General features: G+C 45.1%; 1 protein-coding gene across 7 annotated transcripts; it reads right to left on the bottom strand.

The window, feature by feature from the left end:
• Positions 1–313: 313 nt before the first annotated feature.
• SUV39H2 (suppressor of variegation 3-9 homolog 2) lies at positions 314–15,567 on the bottom strand. 7 transcript variants are annotated; one of them, XM_029077993.2, is made up of 7 exons: positions 15,474–15,567; positions 11,704–11,778; positions 10,887–11,032; positions 8,306–8,977; positions 3,793–3,939; positions 1,958–2,087; positions 314–1,104 (listed from the first exon to the last, which is right to left on the bottom strand). In XM_029077993.2, exons 1-7 carry the CDS (start codon positions 15,502–15,504, stop codon positions 1,001–1,003), a joined length of 1,305 nt encoding a protein of 434 aa, XP_028933826.1. In that variant the 5' UTR covers positions 15,505–15,567; the 3' UTR covers positions 314–1,000. The 7 variants fall into 7 exon arrangements, with proteins under 7 accessions (XP_028933826.1, XP_028933827.1, XP_028933825.1 ...); XM_029077994.2 differs by having other exon boundaries at positions 1,006–1,085; XM_029077992.2 differs by having other exon boundaries at positions 1,012–1,387.
• Positions 15,568–17,452: the final 1,885 nt, after the last annotated feature.

The raw sequence follows: 17,452 nt of genomic DNA on the forward strand, positions 1-17,452 counted from the left end.
TGCAATAGTTGGGCTAAACTGTACTGTAAGATACTACCTAACAGTGACCGCCTTTTTCCCCTCACCGCATCATTCCCAAAAATCTCAGTACCCGGGTTGGCTTTACATTACCCCTGTGATTCAAGTCTGCAAACACTAGCAATTTATGCCGACCTTTAAAAAAATCATCCTGGGGAGAAAAAAATACTGCTAGCATATAAACAGTTACTTCGCAGTCCATGAAATAAACACTGCTGAATTAACTTATCAAGCACTAGTGTACCTCACCACCTATTTTCTAAGGCCATTCAAAAAATCCTCAAGACCATCCGTAGAGCTTTGAAATTTCAAAAAGATTGATTTTTGCTTCAAGCTACAGTTCCAATTCCAACAGATCCACATTTCAAAATCACTATTTCAGCCAAGACAAACTTAGCTCTCATTAGTGGATATTTTGACTAGATTCATGTATAAACCAGAAGCCGTTGAAAAAACAGCAGTAAACACAAAATAGTTGGAAAATGGCATAATTAATGGAAAGTTACGTTATCCAGAAACCAAGCATATTAAAGTCTGCATGAGATATTTACGTACTGTGACACATTAATAAACTCTTGAATAGATATACAGTAATACTGTTCTCAAGAACACTCTGGTGCTTGGTAGACATAAATATACCTTTTACAAGGTATGCAATTCTAGTTTTGAATAATTACTTTCAGACTGACAAATTTCAGTATCAGTAATTCCCCCCCATTCCTTATAAAAATTAGAAAATAGAGTAGATTTGATCTTCAGTTCCACACTAGTCCCAAATCAATAAAATGGTCATTTTTTTTAAGTTTCAAAAAATGTAGCTAAATCAACAAACTTGATGTTCGTCCCACATATAGAGAGCCGGTGCTAAATACTTGCACATTCATAAGCAGCACTTTTATAAGAAACAAAAACTCCCTTAAGGAGTCAGCTCTTGTTTCATAGCTTTCTTTGCCCACACCACATCCAACAATGATGGTCTGATTTATTCTGCGGAACATTCTTGAGGTTGCATGCTCCCATATTTCAGACTCATACGCATCAGGAATGTGTCTTTGGCTAATGCTGTTCTGAAAGAAAAATAGTAAACTAGGAAAACATAAGGCATAATCTTGATTTAAAATTGTGTAAAAATATCTCAAAGACTTAAATACAAAAAATTCACTTGCTAAAAGGGGACTGATGGCCTTAAAATGCGTTTCCTATCTTACATTACAGTGTTTGTAAAATAACTGCCTCCATCTTCAGGTCTGCATCCTGAAATTTTAGTTGAGGTAACCTCTGCAAGACACAGAACCACACTTGCACACAGTTCTGACTCTCTTTTTGGCTGGACTGAGGTCGATGGACTCAGAAGACAAGTCTCCAGAACCTGAATTTATGAGAATACATGCATTGGGGGGATGGGGAGTGAAAAAAAAAAAAAGGAAGGTAATTGGAAATATTGAATTGTTGAGGTTTTTGTTTTTTTTTTGTATAGAAAAACCTAAGATACAGAGAATAAATTGCACTAAAAACTATGCACTTCTGCTTATCAGGCCAAAACAGTGATGCTACCTAATGGCACTCAATGCAACGGCAGATAAAAATGAATGTTTCTTGCTGTTTGCCAAAACTCTCCCAATGGAATATATAAGAATTGTATGATTTCCATATTGTTTATATAGGCTAATACTTTCAAATCTATTAAACCTACCATGAAAGTAACTTCATAACATTTCCAGGGTACCCAAATTTTGAAACTATATTGCTGGGAGACAGGTTATTGAAAAAAAAAATCTCCCCATCAGAAGTCAAATTGAAAATTAGTTTACAGTAATAGCACTTTTTAGGCACTTACCGTGCAGAGTGCTGAGCACTCACAATTAAATCAATTGGCAACATAAATGGCTACACCACACTCTAAAATCAGAAGGCCTAAACCATACTCCAAAAACCGTACCTTTCATCTGGTAATCAAACGTGAGTTCTTCTCCAGCCTTTATTGTTCTGGTAGAAAATAATGCTATCCGAGGAAGACGAGTATCAAGATTATCGATGAAGACATTGAATACCTGGAGATTTGGGTCACACTGAAAAGACAAGTTAGAATCTTATACTCTTTGTCACTGTGTTTGCAGCAGCACAGTACAAGGCTCTTTAGGCAGGGCTTGTCACTGTCAAAGAAAGTGAAAATGAAACATGCCACAGGGCTAGTGACTGAACTTTTAGAGAATGGTCAGTGGCAGTCTGGGGGTGGGGTAGGGGGCAGGTGGTAGAGAGCGGGCAGCACAGCAGGATTTCATGCCACTATTTGTGCCATCATCTTAGCCTGGCACGGTACACTTGCCACCAAGGTCGGAGCAGGGTTGAACAGATGAGACAGCAGTGCACGACCCAAGAGAAGTGGAAGCTGGAAGCAATCCTGTGAACATTTGCTTAGGAATGCCAATGTCTGCTCAATTCTCAACCAGGGCTCATAAGCTTAGCACAGTCCTATAACCCAGACTCTGGTTTTGATGTCCTACTGAAAATTCAGTTCCGGATTTCCCAAGTCTTTCCCAACCATAAACGTGCCTTATGCCACATATCTGAAGTGTGATTTATAGCCACAACAGTTGAATTGATACTATTCTAACATAGAACTCCTAGCCGACAAGGGCGCTGGGGAGGACTGTGTCTTTTTATGGAGTCTGTAGAACAGTGAAGCCAATTATTTGAACTGTGGCTGATGAAAATACGCAGTGGAAAAAAAAAAGATCTGGATAACCGACGAAAACTGAGCTTGCCCCTTAGCTTGTCAGCTCTTTTTGGGAAGGGATCACATTTACCCACAGTACACACAGTAGGCACTCAATACGTATATACCACTGATTAATTGATATTTGAGGCACATAAATCCAATTTTGCTCCACCAGCCAGATTTATATTTATTTGGAGTAATTTCAGGCCTCAAATAGTTCAGTCAACTGGCTTTCTACTAAATATACACTCCATGATAGAAAAGGGATAAATTCATTATCTTGGCCCCTGAATTTGAGGATCCAGGATTCAGTGTTTAGATGTAAGTCTCCCCTCCCGCCCAGCATTAATACTTTATATTGTATATTATTTATTTACAAAATCTTAGGTCATTGTTTCAATTGTGTCTCTTTTCCTATGGAGCCTGGACCGCTGAACTGAGGTTTTCACACCGCTGGGTGTGAACAAAGTGGAACTCAACGGTCCTTACACAAAAGAGACTAATAGCCCCACATTTAATTAACTGCTCCTTTGCAGGGTTGGGGCACCACTAAGCAACAGTTATCCAGGGAAGGTGATAGTAAATGTTGGAATTTATTATTTGGGATTTTTAAAACACCTTCTAAGAATGTATCTGCATAGCTGCTTCAACAGGGTTCTAGAGTCACATGGAAAAATGTGTCTCTGAGAAAAAGGTCATGCTGAAAATGTACTTCCCATGAGTTCGGGTCACCAATTTTAGTAAAACTTATTAGCTTAATTGACTTGATTGTGAATCTCAGCATAGTTCCCACGGAAAAATGTGGCCCTTTTAAAGGATCTGTTCTTTTTACATTAATCTTAAAGGGAAGTTTGAGGTGGCAGAAGTGCATTATGAAAGTGTATTTCTTACATTCTAGGAGGAAAATTACTTGTTTTTGTTAGCAATTTACTCAATTATAAATTCCTCCTACAGCATCACATGGGGGAGGGGGATTGCGAAGTGTTTAAAATTGCAAAGTGAAAACTTAGTCCACAAAAATAAAAGCCCTGTTTGAATGTGAAACAATCTCTTACACTATGATTCACAAAATGTGACACATTTCCATATCGCGCTGCATCCACTGTAAATTCATCAGATTCATAGTCCAAATCAAAGAGATATGTGATTCCTTTATCGTCATAGAGCTGTCCTCTTCTCTCTGCTTCCTCACTTGTAATTACCTAAAGAGAAAAACAGAATATATTTGGTAAATACTGCTGGACTAAAACAAAAGAGCCTTCAGAGCTTTGCAAAAGAATTTAAGGTAAATGATATAGTGTACAAGGCTAGATGTGATGGGAGAAAAGGGAACAAAGTTGTTAGCTATTTGATAATACATCAACTCAACAGTTCAGTGCCTGAAATGTGTGGAGAAAAAACCCCAGACTGCCAGCTTTTCTAATAAATTATGGCTTCAATTCAAATTAATTTTCATACAGGCAGTCCTCAATTTCTGACCAGTAGAATATTTTTTTAAATGGTATTTTGCAGGTGTTTATTTTGGTAGTAAGCGCTCAATAAATACAACTGAAATACAACCGAATGAATACAAGATAATCAGGTTGAACTCAGTCCCTGTACCACATAAAGCTCAGTCTCAATCCCCATTTTACAGATGACATAACTGAAACACAGAGACCTTAGGTGACATGCCCAAGGTCACCCAGCAGACAAGTGGCAGAGCCAGGATTCAAACCCAGGTCCTCTGACTCCAGGTCCCATGGTCTTTCCACTAGGTGACACTGCTTCTCACTTGCTAATTGCCTAAAATTACACTTTTTTGGCTTTACGCCTTCAGATTCCACTTTAAGACATCAGATCTGACCATCTAACGCTAGCCCCCTTTAGAGCACAAGCTTCTTTTACAGCCCCCAACTCTAGAGTCCTCCACTGGAAGGAAAATGGATGGGTTGACCCTCCTTGGGGACTCTGGTTGATCAGGTACGTAATCCTCATCCCCATCTAGCCCCCTTGGTCTCTCCCACTCCAATTCTCCTGTAACACCCCAATCCACTAAACTGTTTCCTTCTTAATCAATCTGTCAGTCAATCAATAGCATTTACCGAGTCCTTACTGGGTATTATATTAAGTGCTTGGGAGAATACAATAGAGTTGGCAGACAAGCTCCCTGCCTTCCGAGAGTTTACAGCCAGCTATCTCATGCTTCCTTGCCCACTTTTTCTCACTCACCTCTACTTTATTTATTTATAAACACAGCTGTACTTGACCAGGTCTTTTGCCAATGGCAGCCTCTACCCGCAGAGCCCCAGTAGCGAGGCCAAACTGGCTGAGGCCAGGGATTACCATCACCACCCTTCCTCCTGACCTGTTTTCAGATCCACCATAGCTACATGGACTGGGTGGGTCTGGGATGAGGGGGCTGGAGGGGGCGGCATAGGACTAGGGGATGTCGTGGTTTTGGGGGGGAAGGGTGCCCTGACCTCGGGAAAGGCCTGGCCAGAACTATATACACAACTATATGCACAACCAGAACTATATACGATCAAAAGAAAATTCAAAAAGCTTCACAAGGTGAGGGATGAAAGGAGGGCCCAGGTGTGACCGTGGGATGGGGGTGGCTCAGGAACTGTGGAGAAACATTCAGAGAAGTAACCTCTCCAGACAGATTCATCTATTAGTCTATTTTGCATAGAAAACCAAAGAAGGGAAGCTTGGAATGTGCCTACTTTTTAGATAATTTGTGGGCAGGGACCTTGCACATTAAACAGTACAGTAATACGTTAAGATTCTTTATGTATTTTTAGTTTATGAAATTTTTGTCACTCTGATTTCTATTTAAAATATAAATACAGCAGTGCACCAATATTACTAATCTACAAACTGATAAAGGTAATTTTAATCAAATTTAGTTCAGGAACCAATCTCCATTTATTTCATTACTCTCACAGAGGAAATTGGTTCTGACACGCTGTTCCAATTTGCGCTTTTCTGGAATCAAATGTGTCGTAAGTTTAAGGACCGCTTGTTCAAAAATTCTTCTTAAACATCTACATATTGTTGCCCTTCATACTTGAACAAGACACTGGGAGGGCAACAAAGAGACTGTTTCAACAATAACAGATTTAAAAAAAAACCCCAAATCAAAAAGCATTAGGTAACATTTTCTTTTTCCATTTAATGAGAAATGGTAGAGCAATTTTTCAGACCTACTTGGGCCCACTGTAAAGAGACCAGACACATCAAAAATCCAAAGTGCTAGATGAGTTCTTGTTTCAGCTGTATCCCAGCTGAACACAGAGCACCACGCTAGGTCCCCTAATACCAGCACACACACCTTTACAGTTTTACAAAGCAGGCCAGGCAAGCAATCACAGTCAATTCTTTCTCAGAGAAACACTGTGGTTTAGAGCATTGGCCTGGGAATCAGACGGACCTGGGTTCTAATACCGGGCTCTGCCACGTGTCTTCTGGCAAGTCACTTCACTTCTCTGGGCCTCAGTTACCTCATCTGTAAAATGGGAACAAAGAGTGTGAGCCCCTTGTGGGGCAGGGACTGGGTCCAACCTGATTAACTTGCATCTAACCCTAGTGCTTAGAACAGTGCTTGGCACATAGTAAGTGCTTAAGTACCACCATAATTATTACTGTTATCTCTCATTCATTCATTCAATAGTATTTATTGAGCGCTTACTATGTGCAGAGCACTGTACTAAGCGCTTGGGATGAACAAGTCGGCAACAGATAGAGACAGTCCCTGCCGTTTGACGGGCTTACAGTCTAATCGGGGGAGACGGACAGACAAGAACAATGGCGATAAACAGCGTCAAGGGGAAGAACATCTCGTAAAAACAATGGCAACTAAATAGAATCAAGGCGATGTACAATTCATTAACAAAATAAATAGGGTAACGAAAATATATACAGTTGAGCGGACGAGTACAGTGCTGTGGGGATGGGAAGGGAGAGGTGGAGGAGCAGAGGGAAAAGGGGAAAAAGAGGGTTAAGCTGCGGAGAGGTAAAGGGGGGATGGCAGAGGGAGTAGAGGGAGAAGAGGAGCTCAGTCTGGGAACGCCTTTTGGAAGAGGTGAGTTTTAAGTAGGGTTTTGAAGAGGGAAAGAGAATCAGTTTGGCGGAGGTGAGGAGGGAGGGCGTTCCAGGACCGCGGGAGGACGTGACCCAGGGGTCGACGGCGGGATAGGCGAGACCGAGGGACGGCGAGGAGGTGGGCGGCAGAGGAGCGGAGCGTGCGGGGTGGGCGGTAGAAAGAGAGAAGGGAGGAGAGGTAGGAAGGGGCAAGGTGATGGAGAGCCTTGAAGCCTAGAGTGAGGAGTTTTTGTTTGGAGCAGAGGTCGATAGGCAACCACTGGAGTTGTTTAAGAAGGGGAGTGACATGCCCAGATCGTTTCTGCAGGAAGATGAGCCGGGCAGCGGAGTGAAGAATAGACCGGAGCGGGGCGAGAGAGGAGGAAGGGAGGTCAGAGAGAAGGCTGACACCGTAGTCTAGCCGGGATATAACGAGAGCCTGTAACAGTAAGGTAGCCGTTTGGGTGGAGAGGAAAGGGCGGATCTTGGCGATATTGTAGAGGTGAAACCGGCAGGTCTTGGTAACGGACAGGATGTGTGGGGTGAACGAGAGAGATGAGTCAAGGACTCGTCTCAGACCTGGACTGATCACAGGCTAAAACCGAAATGGCTTTTAGCAATTCAAAGTGTGGGAGCAGAAAGCCTTGGACTTTCTTGTGGAGAGAAGGTTCAGCCATTTATATTTCACTGAGCCAAGTCTTTGTCACGCCAATTTCACTTGATGGCATTCAAACAGAGCACCGAAGGGAACCAAGTAACTCCATTGCTTCAAAGCCAGTTTGTTTTTGACTGTTTCTTCTCTGGACATTTGTTTGAAAACAGCTACCCCAGTTCTGAATTTTACAGATACAAGCCAACATGATTCGTCAGTCAGTCGTATTTACTGAGCACTTACTACTACTAATATTATTATTGCTATGTGCAGACCACTGTACTTTGGGCTTGGGAGGGTACGATATAACAGTCACATTCAAAAATACGACTCACTGACCAACATGATTTGGTTCATCATCTCATTTATCAATTTTACTGTGTCGTTCTCTCCTAAGCACCTAGTACAGTACTCCCCACACAGTAGGAAATCAATCAATCAATGGTATTTGTTAAGCATTTACTGTATGCAGACCACTGTAAGAAGAGCTTGAGAGAGTATGAGTTGGTAGACACATTCCCTGCCCAATTAACACTACTACTCGATCATCTAATTAGTAATAATTTAATAGAGGATAACTGCTAATACTTCTTGTCACTACACTCTCTTTAAAAGGCCCAGGTAATCAATCCTGAGTGCTGGCAAAACACGTCAATAGACTTACTTCTATAAATCTCTGCTAATGCCACGTTCAGCCAGACAGCAGTTTCTACATACATGTGAAGATCTCAGTGCATACTGGCTTAATGCAGACCTGGCACCTTGAGAATTTGGGAGAAATAAAAAATCCGCAAGCCTACACAAGTCGATTACAACCCATTTGCGTTCCTAAACTGAACGGTTTCACGTACCTCTCCGACATACTCCATGACGAAACTCATCCTCTTAATTTTCTCCAGGGTTTTCACTCCCCAGCCACAGTTGTTGCTAGTTCGAAAGATGCACAGTGAGTACTGCGTGCCTTTCTGCACGATCCGATTTGGGCAGTCGGGTCCGCACTGGCACTGGGAGTTGCATTCGTAGATGGGGGTGCCTGGCTGGATTTTGATCTGGTTGTTTTTATTATATGCCAAGTGAACTCCAGCTTCGGCCGGGCAACACTTTTCAAAGAAGCAGTCAGTGCAAACACAGCCGACTGTGGCTTCGCTTACTAAATTGATCCCGGGGGCGGGTTTATATTCATTAATGTAGTAGAAGTCTATCGGGGGACCCTCCAGGTCCACAGTGTTTTCGACAAATATCATTCCATCGTGGTTCTTTTTTCGGTTGAGTTCTTCTTGCCACCTCTGCAGAGCTATCCTTTGTTTCGCCTTCTTTACGATATACTTGGCAAGCGCAGGCCTCAAAATCTTAACATTGTTCTTTAGAGTTATTACTTTCCCTTGCTTCATCTTTGTCAAATACACACGCTGGTCATTAAAGAATTGTTTAAGAAGCAATGGACATTTGAGATTTTCCAGAGGCTCCCAGGTGTTTGTGGACTCCGGCCATCCTTTCCACTTTACAAGGTAATATTCCATATCCTTAAAATACAAAAGCGGGTGGAAGTTTACCGTGTCGTTTCCAACAAAGTTTTGCCAAAATTAAATATCTACAAGAGTACCCTCTATTAGTAAATAGCATTCTTTCAGAGCAGGTGAAGAAAAAAACAGTATTAAAAATGTGGCAGAATGGCACAATCCCCCAAGTATTTTTTCCTTCTTGATTCAATTTACAGATTAATAGTTTGGGTTGTTTTTTATTAAATCTCTGCACATTCTAGGGCTTTTGATGAAAGGGAAGAGCTCTGAATTTTTAATGTGAACCGACTCCTTTCTTTTCGTGTAATGCCTCGACAAAATATCTTTTTAGACTGTGGGCCCCTTGTGAGCCTGGAACTGGGCCAGATCTGACCATCTTGTATCTATCCCAAACTCGACACCTGTTAAAAAGCACTTCAAACCATGATCATTACTGTTATATCAACACATATGAAGCATCTATTTACCCGAGTCCTGGAAACAATAAATGGTGGTTGACACGTGGAGCCGCGAGCATCGTTAAATGGCTCGGCTAGGCGGGATGGCTGCAGAGTGGGCTGTGGTGCCACGGTCGCCATCCTCCCTGGAAGTTGGGAAAAGTCTATTTCCTGGAGCATCCCATCCTTGGCCCTCTCAGTCCGGTCCACAGCTGTTCTGTGTGAACTGAACACTACAGATATGCCCACAGACCCAATTCTGCTGTGGGACACCGAGGGTGTTTTTCTGGGTACTTTGAAGAGGCAGCTGCAGGCTATCCTCAAGTACCAGGCCTTCTCAACTTTTGCCAAGTCTCCCCTGTCCTCCTACTGGGAGACAGACAACCCACTTTGCCTTTTCAGTTAAAGTGGTGGGAAGGGGATGGAGAATTACGGATGTGGGAAATGAATCACTAAACTTCTAAAACTGATTTATACTACAATACAGGATTGTGGATTGATCACCTATGGACAGATGAGCTTTGTCATGGATACGAAGGGATCCCTCCGTCTGCTTCCCTCAGTTCTGGAAGGTGTGTGTGCACATGTGCGTGTGTTTGTGTTGTTGCACAACTCTGGCCCCTTGCGGGACCATGGTTTTCTGCATCTTAGCCCCAGATCCTGCTTGAAGCTGCTTGCAGACAAGTATAAAAAAAAAAAAAGCCAATAAGACAAGGGTTGGTTGGTTACCAACTTTTGTTACCAGAAGGGGGGAAAAAAAAGATACATTTTATCACTAACCAATGAACATTGGAAGTTGGGAAACTCAAAGTCTAGTCTCAGTTTTGTCTCTGGGTGACCCTGGACTAATTGCTATATGTGTCTACGCTTGTTTCCGGGAGAAAAATGACAGCCGTCCTCTACCTTCTTCTCAGAAGTGCTTTGAAAGTGAGAGGATGAGCAGGTATTCTATGCCTCAGTAATGTTACACAGTTAAATCAATGGATTCAACAGGTTTTAAAGTGGTTAGTAACTTCCAGGAACAACAGCAACAAAAAATGCATCTTAATCCATGTTCAAAATAAACTTAGATGAGAACATTCCCCTGGCTCATACTAAAGGCAGTTTATCTCCCTTTAGCATAAAAAGGCCTGTAGAAAAGATTAATTTGTTTCCACATTCAGAAACTCCAAAAAATTGAAAAAAGAAAAATCTCTATTCTACATATATTGTTCTGGGCAACAAATCAAAGGACACTTTGATTTAGTGCAACATAATATCTCAGCACAAAAATGGTCTAGTGTTTGGGTTTTGTACTTTTGCATCTGAAAAATTTCTGGCAATGTCAATGATAGACTGAAAATCCTATTATGGCCTAGAATTATAAGCTTTAGAAAAATGTTTCCTTATTTCCATGATTCTCATAATGTGCTGAAGATGGAAGATACTAAATGAAGTGCTGATTTTGACTCTGTGAGGCTAGATATTTGCCTTACCTTTTCTACCTTGTAGTTACACAAGTATTCCACCTCAAAATTGTTTAGATTCCTTTTGGTGATTCCAATCGATTTACATGTGAGTTTTTCTTTTCTACACAATTCCTGGAGGGTGTCAAATGAAGCTAGACATGGCACACACCAAGCTACAATAAGAAAATAGGATCCTTTACTTACGAAAAGCCTAGTCTTAGTTTAAAAAAAAAAGTTTACATCTCCATCCTCTGACTTAGTAATCTGTACACACTGTGCATGATGCAAATGTACCTCATATACACATAGCATTTAAGAGTCCTCAAGCTGAAACTGAAAGCTTTAAAAGGCACTCCTTATTTTGTAGTCTTTTCTAGATTTTCTCAAGATGAAAATACATCCCAATTCAGTGGAATGACTATAGCTAGAAAACACAAGCAGATAATCATAGTTTAAGTGGAAAGCAATACTGAAAATAGTCTCCTCCTGGAGAATGAGAAAACAAGCGTGAGATAATTTCAGTGTTTAAATACAGCTCTTTTAAAAATACATATTTGGCCAAGTTCTATATTTGACATTAGACTATAAGCTCTTTGTGGGCAAGGATGGTACCTTCTTTCTCTATTGAACTCTCCCAAGAGCTTTGTACAATACCCTGCACACAGTGGGCACACAATGAATGACTGGTGCATTAAAGTTTATGTAGCCAAATAAAGAGGCCATATAAAGGTTTTGATTTCTTGTTCACCAAAGTCTACAAAGCTTGTTCTCCTGTATGATCAACTAGAGAGAGAAACTAAAGAACTGGAAATTATGTCATACACCACAGTTGGAAAACACATACCTACAGTATAGGTCATACTTTTCCCACTTTGGAAGGCTGCATGAAATTTTAACTCCAGTTGTTGTCTTGCTTGTGCTGTAATGTAGTATCATTAAAGCAAATAAAACCAAGAGTTATGAGCACAATGAAGAGGATATTGATTCTTTTAACACTTCACATACACTCACTTCTTCCATATCTTAGATGTTCACTACTTATGCCTTAGGGAACTGGGGTGTGACCCTCGGCTAAAGCACGCCTACTGGGGTAGAACGAGATGCAGTGTCAGAAAGAACAGCTCTGGGTTTGTGTGTGGCATCAGCCAAGAGGTGTAATACCACAAGTTTTCCTTAGCATGGTGATCACCAGGAAGGTAAACCCCATGCTTAGGAGAACTGAATGCATCTGCTATCATTTTTCTAAAGCAGTGGGCCAAAATCCAAATTTTCCAACTCTCACTGTAATGAATATAAATAGTCCCCACTTTACTGAGAAACATGATTTCTGCTGTACACTGTATTGTGTTTTGCTAATGAGGCTCTGAGATTCCTAGACCAGAACTTCTGCACCCCAATTTATATCTCTGTGTGGTGAACAGCAATTAGTTATCACCCACAGAATATGCAAAATTCACCTAACAGTGATTTAAGTGAACTAGAAAGTCCTTCAACCACTCAAAGGTAGCATCTATACCTCAACAAACATAGGTTTAGCTCACCAAATTGAATTTCAGTTGTTCTCAGCCCCTACTTACTGTAAGTTTGATGCTGCCTCCATACTCCATTGCCTCAGGCTGCTGTTTGCTAATTACACAAAAGATTAAGGGACAACCCACTCTTGGACCTCGGCTTTTTCAGGAGGATCAGTGGAATGTATTGGTTGAGTTCTGATAATGGGATTGTTTCAGGAAAGTTAATTTACATAATGAAATCATTCATTTTCAGGTGCAGGTCAAAACAAAAACTGAAGAATAATAATCATGGTATTCGTTAAGCGCTTACTATGTGCCTAGGCACTGGGCCACAGTACCAGGACCGGTATTGCCCCTAGAGATACACGACCCAGTACTGCTTGCAGAGACTCTCAAGCGGCTGAGAGTTTTGGCGGGTGGTCAATTGCTCCAGAGCTCTTGGATGGCCTTCCGGCTTGGCGGCAGGACCCAAAGCAATCAATCGATGGTATTTACTAAACACTTACTGTGTGCAGAGCACTGTACGAAGCACTTGGGAGGGGCACACGGACGTTAAAATAGATTACGGATAGGGGAATCTGTCAGAGTAGAAGGATAACATCTCGAGATGTGATGAACTGAATGAATGACAGACTGTGTCCAACCTGATAAGCGTGAATCAAACCCAGCACTTACTACATAGTAAGAGTTTAACAAAAACCATAGAAGAAAAAAGATACCTACGTAAGAGCTGGGCAGCTGGGATGGGGTATGAAAGTGCTTAAGGGGTACACAGCCAAGTGCACAGGTAAAATAGAGAGGGGATAAATAGGGTGGGGAAATGTGGAGAAAGGATGCGAGTAGATATGATTTTAGAAAGGACCGGAAGATGAAGAGAGTGGTGGTCTATCAGATATGAAGGGGGAAGGGCGTTCCAGGGCAGCGGGAAGACCGGGACGAGGGGTCGGCGATGAGACAGACAAGTTCTTGGTACAGTGAAAAGTTCGGAGGGAGGAAGGGGGCTTAAAAGAAAAATACCTGACAGACACCTGGTGCCAAATTTCATTCTCAGTTCAGTCCTCAACCCCCCATGAGGTCACGGTCTGCAGGAGTTGGGATTTTCTCCATATATTTTCATATCTGTCTGTGCTAGATTGGGCGCTCCTTGGGTGTTGTTTGTTTGTTGTTATAGTGTCCTTTCCCAAGGGTTTAGTGCAGAAGCAGCATGGCTTAGGGGGCCCCATGAGGGACAACCTGATTAATATCCACCTCAGTACTTAGAACAGTGCCTGGCCCATAGTGAGCACTTAACAAATACCATCACGCTTATTGTATCTACTCCAGTGCTTAGAACAGTCCTTGGCCCATAGTAAGCGTTTAAGAAATGCCATCACTCTTTCTGTATCTACCCTAGCACTTATAACAGTGCTTGGCCCATAGTAAGTGCTTAACAAATGCCATCACTCTTACTGCATCTACCCCAGCACTTAGAACAGTGCTTGGCCCAGAGTAAGCGCTTAAATACCATCACTTACTGTATCTACCCCAGCGCTTAGAACAGTGCTTGGCCCAAAGTAAGCGCTTAACAAACGCCATCACTCTTTCTGTATCTACCCCGGTGCTTAAAAGAGTGTTTGGCCCATAGGAAGCGCTTAACAAATGTCATCACTCCTACTGCATCCAACCCGGCGCTTCGAACCGGGCTTGGCCCATAGTAAGCGCTTAACAAATACCGCCGTTACTATTGTTAACTGTTATCACGGTGCTTCACAATAATAATAATGTTGGTATTTGTTAAGCGCTTCCTATGTGCAGAGCACTGTTCTAAGCGCTGGGGTAGACACAGGGGAATCAGGTTGTCCCACGTGGGGCTCACAGTCTTCATCCCCATTTTACAGATGAGGTCACTGAGGCACAGAGAAATGAAGGGACTTGCCCACAGTCACACAGCTGACAAGTGGCAGGGCACACAGTGAGCGCTCAATAAACAGAACTGAATGAATGAAGGCAGGCAGGGCTCGCGTCCACCGCCTCTATTGTGTCGTCCTCTCCCCAGCGCTTAGTGGAGTGTGGCTGAGTAAGCGGGGCGGGCGGGTGGTGTCCTTGGGGCCTCTCGGGGGCCCGGCTCGTTGCTGGGGGGGCGGTGATGGTGAAGGGGGGTGAAGGGGGGTGGGGAGGTGATGATGGGGGTGGTGGTGGTGGTGATGGGGGGTGAAGGGGCTGGGAGTGGGGAGGTGATGATGGGGGTGGTGGTGGTGGTGATGGGGGGTGAAGGGGCTGGGAGTGGGGAGGTGATGATGGGGGTGGGGAGGTGATGATGGGGGTGGTGGTGGTGATGGGGGGTGAAGGAGGTGGGGCTGGGGAGGTGATGATGGGGTGGGGGGGTGATGATGGGGGTGGGGGTGGTGATGGTAACCCCGTCATTGGGCAGGGATTGTCTCTGTTGCCCAACTGTCCGTTCCAAGCGCTTAGTAGAGCGCTCTGCACACAGTCAGCGCTCAAGACATACTACTGAACGAATGTTGGTGGCGATAGGGGTGGGGATGAAGATGGGGATGGTGGGGGTGGCGATGGGCGGGGGCTGAAGATGGTGATGGTGGTGTTCCCGCCGGCCGGGAGGCCTCTTCGCCCGGCAGACAAAAGGCTCCCGAAGATCCCGGGAAGAGGCCGAGGCCGAGGCCGAGGCCGAGGCCGGCGGGGCCCAAGCGGCGGCGGCGGCGCAGGAGGACGAGGACGAGGAGAAGGAGGAGAAGGAGGAGAAGGAGGAGGAGGAGGAGCGCGCGGGGGCTGGTCCGGGCCCCCTGAGCCCCCCGGCCCCGCGCGGCGGGAGGGCGGGGGCGGGCAGGGCGGCGGGCGGGCGGGCGGGCGGACCGGAGCGCCCACAGCGGGGCGGCCCGGGGGCGGCCCGGGGGCGGCCCGGGGCGCGCAGGTGTCACCCGAGGGGTCGCGTCTCTCCTTCATTTCACCTTCCCGGAGGCCCGGGCGACCCTCTGCCCCCCGCCCCGCTCCCTCCCCGCCCTGGGCCGCCGAGGCGGGGGGGGCCCGCGGGCGCACGGGCGGCCGGGCGAGCGGACGGGAGGACGGCGAAGGGGGAGGCGGGGAGCCCGCGCGCAGCCCTCACCTCCTCGCGTTCCCACCCCGGCGGCCGCCATCTTGTGGAGCCTTCATTCAAACTGGCGCCGTGTGACGGGCCCTCTCAGCTGGGGGCCCGGGACCCGCCCCCCCGCCCCCCGGCCCCCCCAGCGCGCAGGCGCCGCGCCACAACGCCTGACGTCACCGCGGGGAGGCCGGGGGCGCGCACGCCGACGGGGCCCCCGGGGCCCCCGGGGCCCCCGGGGCGGGGACGCGCGCGCACGCACGCCCTCTTGGGCCTCCGCCCCCCTCCGCCTCCCTCCGCCTCACGGGGCCGCGCCCCAGGCCCTTGACCAGACCCTCCCTCCGGCCGCCCCCGCCCCATACAGACTTTGCAAAAGCCACCCCCGGCCCTCAGAGAAATTCTTCTTCCGCTGCCCTGTTGGCGTGTCATTCTCTTCCTTCCCCTCCCTCCGTTTCTACGGGAGCTTTGTTCGTTTTGTGGGCGAGGCACCTCACTTCTCTGTGCCTCGATGGAGCCTGTGAAGCCCCACGTGGGGCAACCTGATGACCCTGTATCTCCCCCAGGGATTAGAACAGTGCTTGGCACGTAGTAGGCGCTTAACAAATACCAACATTATTATTATCGTCTGTCTCTCCCATTTAATAATAATGTTGGTATTTGTTAAGCGCTCCCTATGTGCCGAGCACTGTTCTAAGCGCTGGGGTAGACACAGGGGAATCAGGTGGTCCCGCCTGGGGCTCACAGTCTCAATCCCCATTTTACAGATGAGGGAACTGAGGCACAGAGAAGTTAAGCGACTTGCCCACAGTCACACAGCTGACAAGTGGCAGAGCCAGCATTCGAACCCATGACCTCTGACTCCAAAGCCCGTGCTCTTTCCACTGAGCCCCAAGTGGGACCACCTGATGACCCTGTATCTACCCCAGCGCTTAGAACAGTGTTTGGCACGTAGTAAGCGCTTAACCAATACCAACATTATTATTATTATTGTCTGTCTCCCCCATTTAGACTGTGAGCCCGTTGTTGGGCAGGGATTGTCTCTTTTGCCGAATTGTCCATTCCAAGCGCTTAGTACAGTGCTCTGCACATAGTAAGCACTCAATAAATACGATTGAATGAAAGACCTGGGAAACAAACAGATCGATTCTCCAGCCTGTCCTATAAACGGTTGGGCTGCTTCAGTTAATAGCTGAGGTATCTGTAAAGCATTCACTCTGTGCCAAGCGCTGGGGTGAATCCAGTTACATTAGTTGCAAGTGCTCAGGCTGGGATGTTTTTAATATTTATTTGCAGTTAAATTTTTTTACAGTTACAGGGAGAGTTGCCTTCTGTTCTGGATCTCTATCCCTAACCAGTTATTAAAACCTTTTTTTTTCCCCCTGCCAGTTTTCTTAGGCTCCCCAAAGTAATAGTAAAGGTAATTTATTGGGCACTTGTGCTGTGTGTGGAGAACTAGGAGGGATGTCTGCAAAATGGGGCTAATACCACTCCCTTACCTCACAGGATGTTGTGAGGATACAGTGAGATCATTGATATGAAAGCACTTTGGGGATATAAAAGCACCAAAGAAAAAGAGTATCATTCACCTCAGTCCCCAACTTTCCCTACCGCTGTAGCAGACAAATGCAGAAGCTCAAACTTTAGGCAGGGGGTAAAGATAGCAGGGATCCTTTCATAGTCTTGACCCCCATTCTGACATCATGAAAATCTGCTCTCTCTCCTCTTCCAATACCTCTCAATTTTGCTCCTGGTAGCAGAGTCAGAATGGAAGACGGGCCGATAAAATTTCCTGAACAACCCACTGGCTCCTGGTCTGCATAAATTTTCTAATGAGATGCTTCCTTTAGATGGAGAGTGAGTTAGTTTTCTCTGAAACCTTGTGGTTGATCACCAAATTCATCATCATGGGCCAGCTAGAGAACTTGGTCTATGCCATGCTAACTTAAGTACCATTTTAAACTAGCTTAACATGCAATTCAGAGCTAGGATTTCACAAGAGAAAA

This window comes from Ornithorhynchus anatinus, chromosome 13, assembly GCF_004115215.2.
Source record: "Ornithorhynchus anatinus isolate Pmale09 chromosome 13, mOrnAna1.pri.v4, whole genome shotgun sequence".
NCBI classification, from domain to species: domain Eukaryota; kingdom Metazoa; phylum Chordata; class Mammalia; order Monotremata; family Ornithorhynchidae; genus Ornithorhynchus; species Ornithorhynchus anatinus.

Bases quoted from the DNA above. Each gene is read 5' to 3' on its own strand.
- SUV39H2 (XM_029077992.2), bottom strand. From the start codon at position 15,504: ATGGCGGCCGCCGGGGTGGGAACGCGAGGAG. The intron at 8,978-10,886 runs GTAAGGCAAATA...TTGTATTTTAAG, and splicing joins GTAACTACAAGGTAGAAAAG to GATATGGAATATTACCTTGT. The intron at 3,940-8,305 runs GTACGTGAAACC...TTTTCTCTTTAG, and splicing joins TCATGGAGTATGTCGGAGAG to GTAATTACAAGTGAGGAAGC.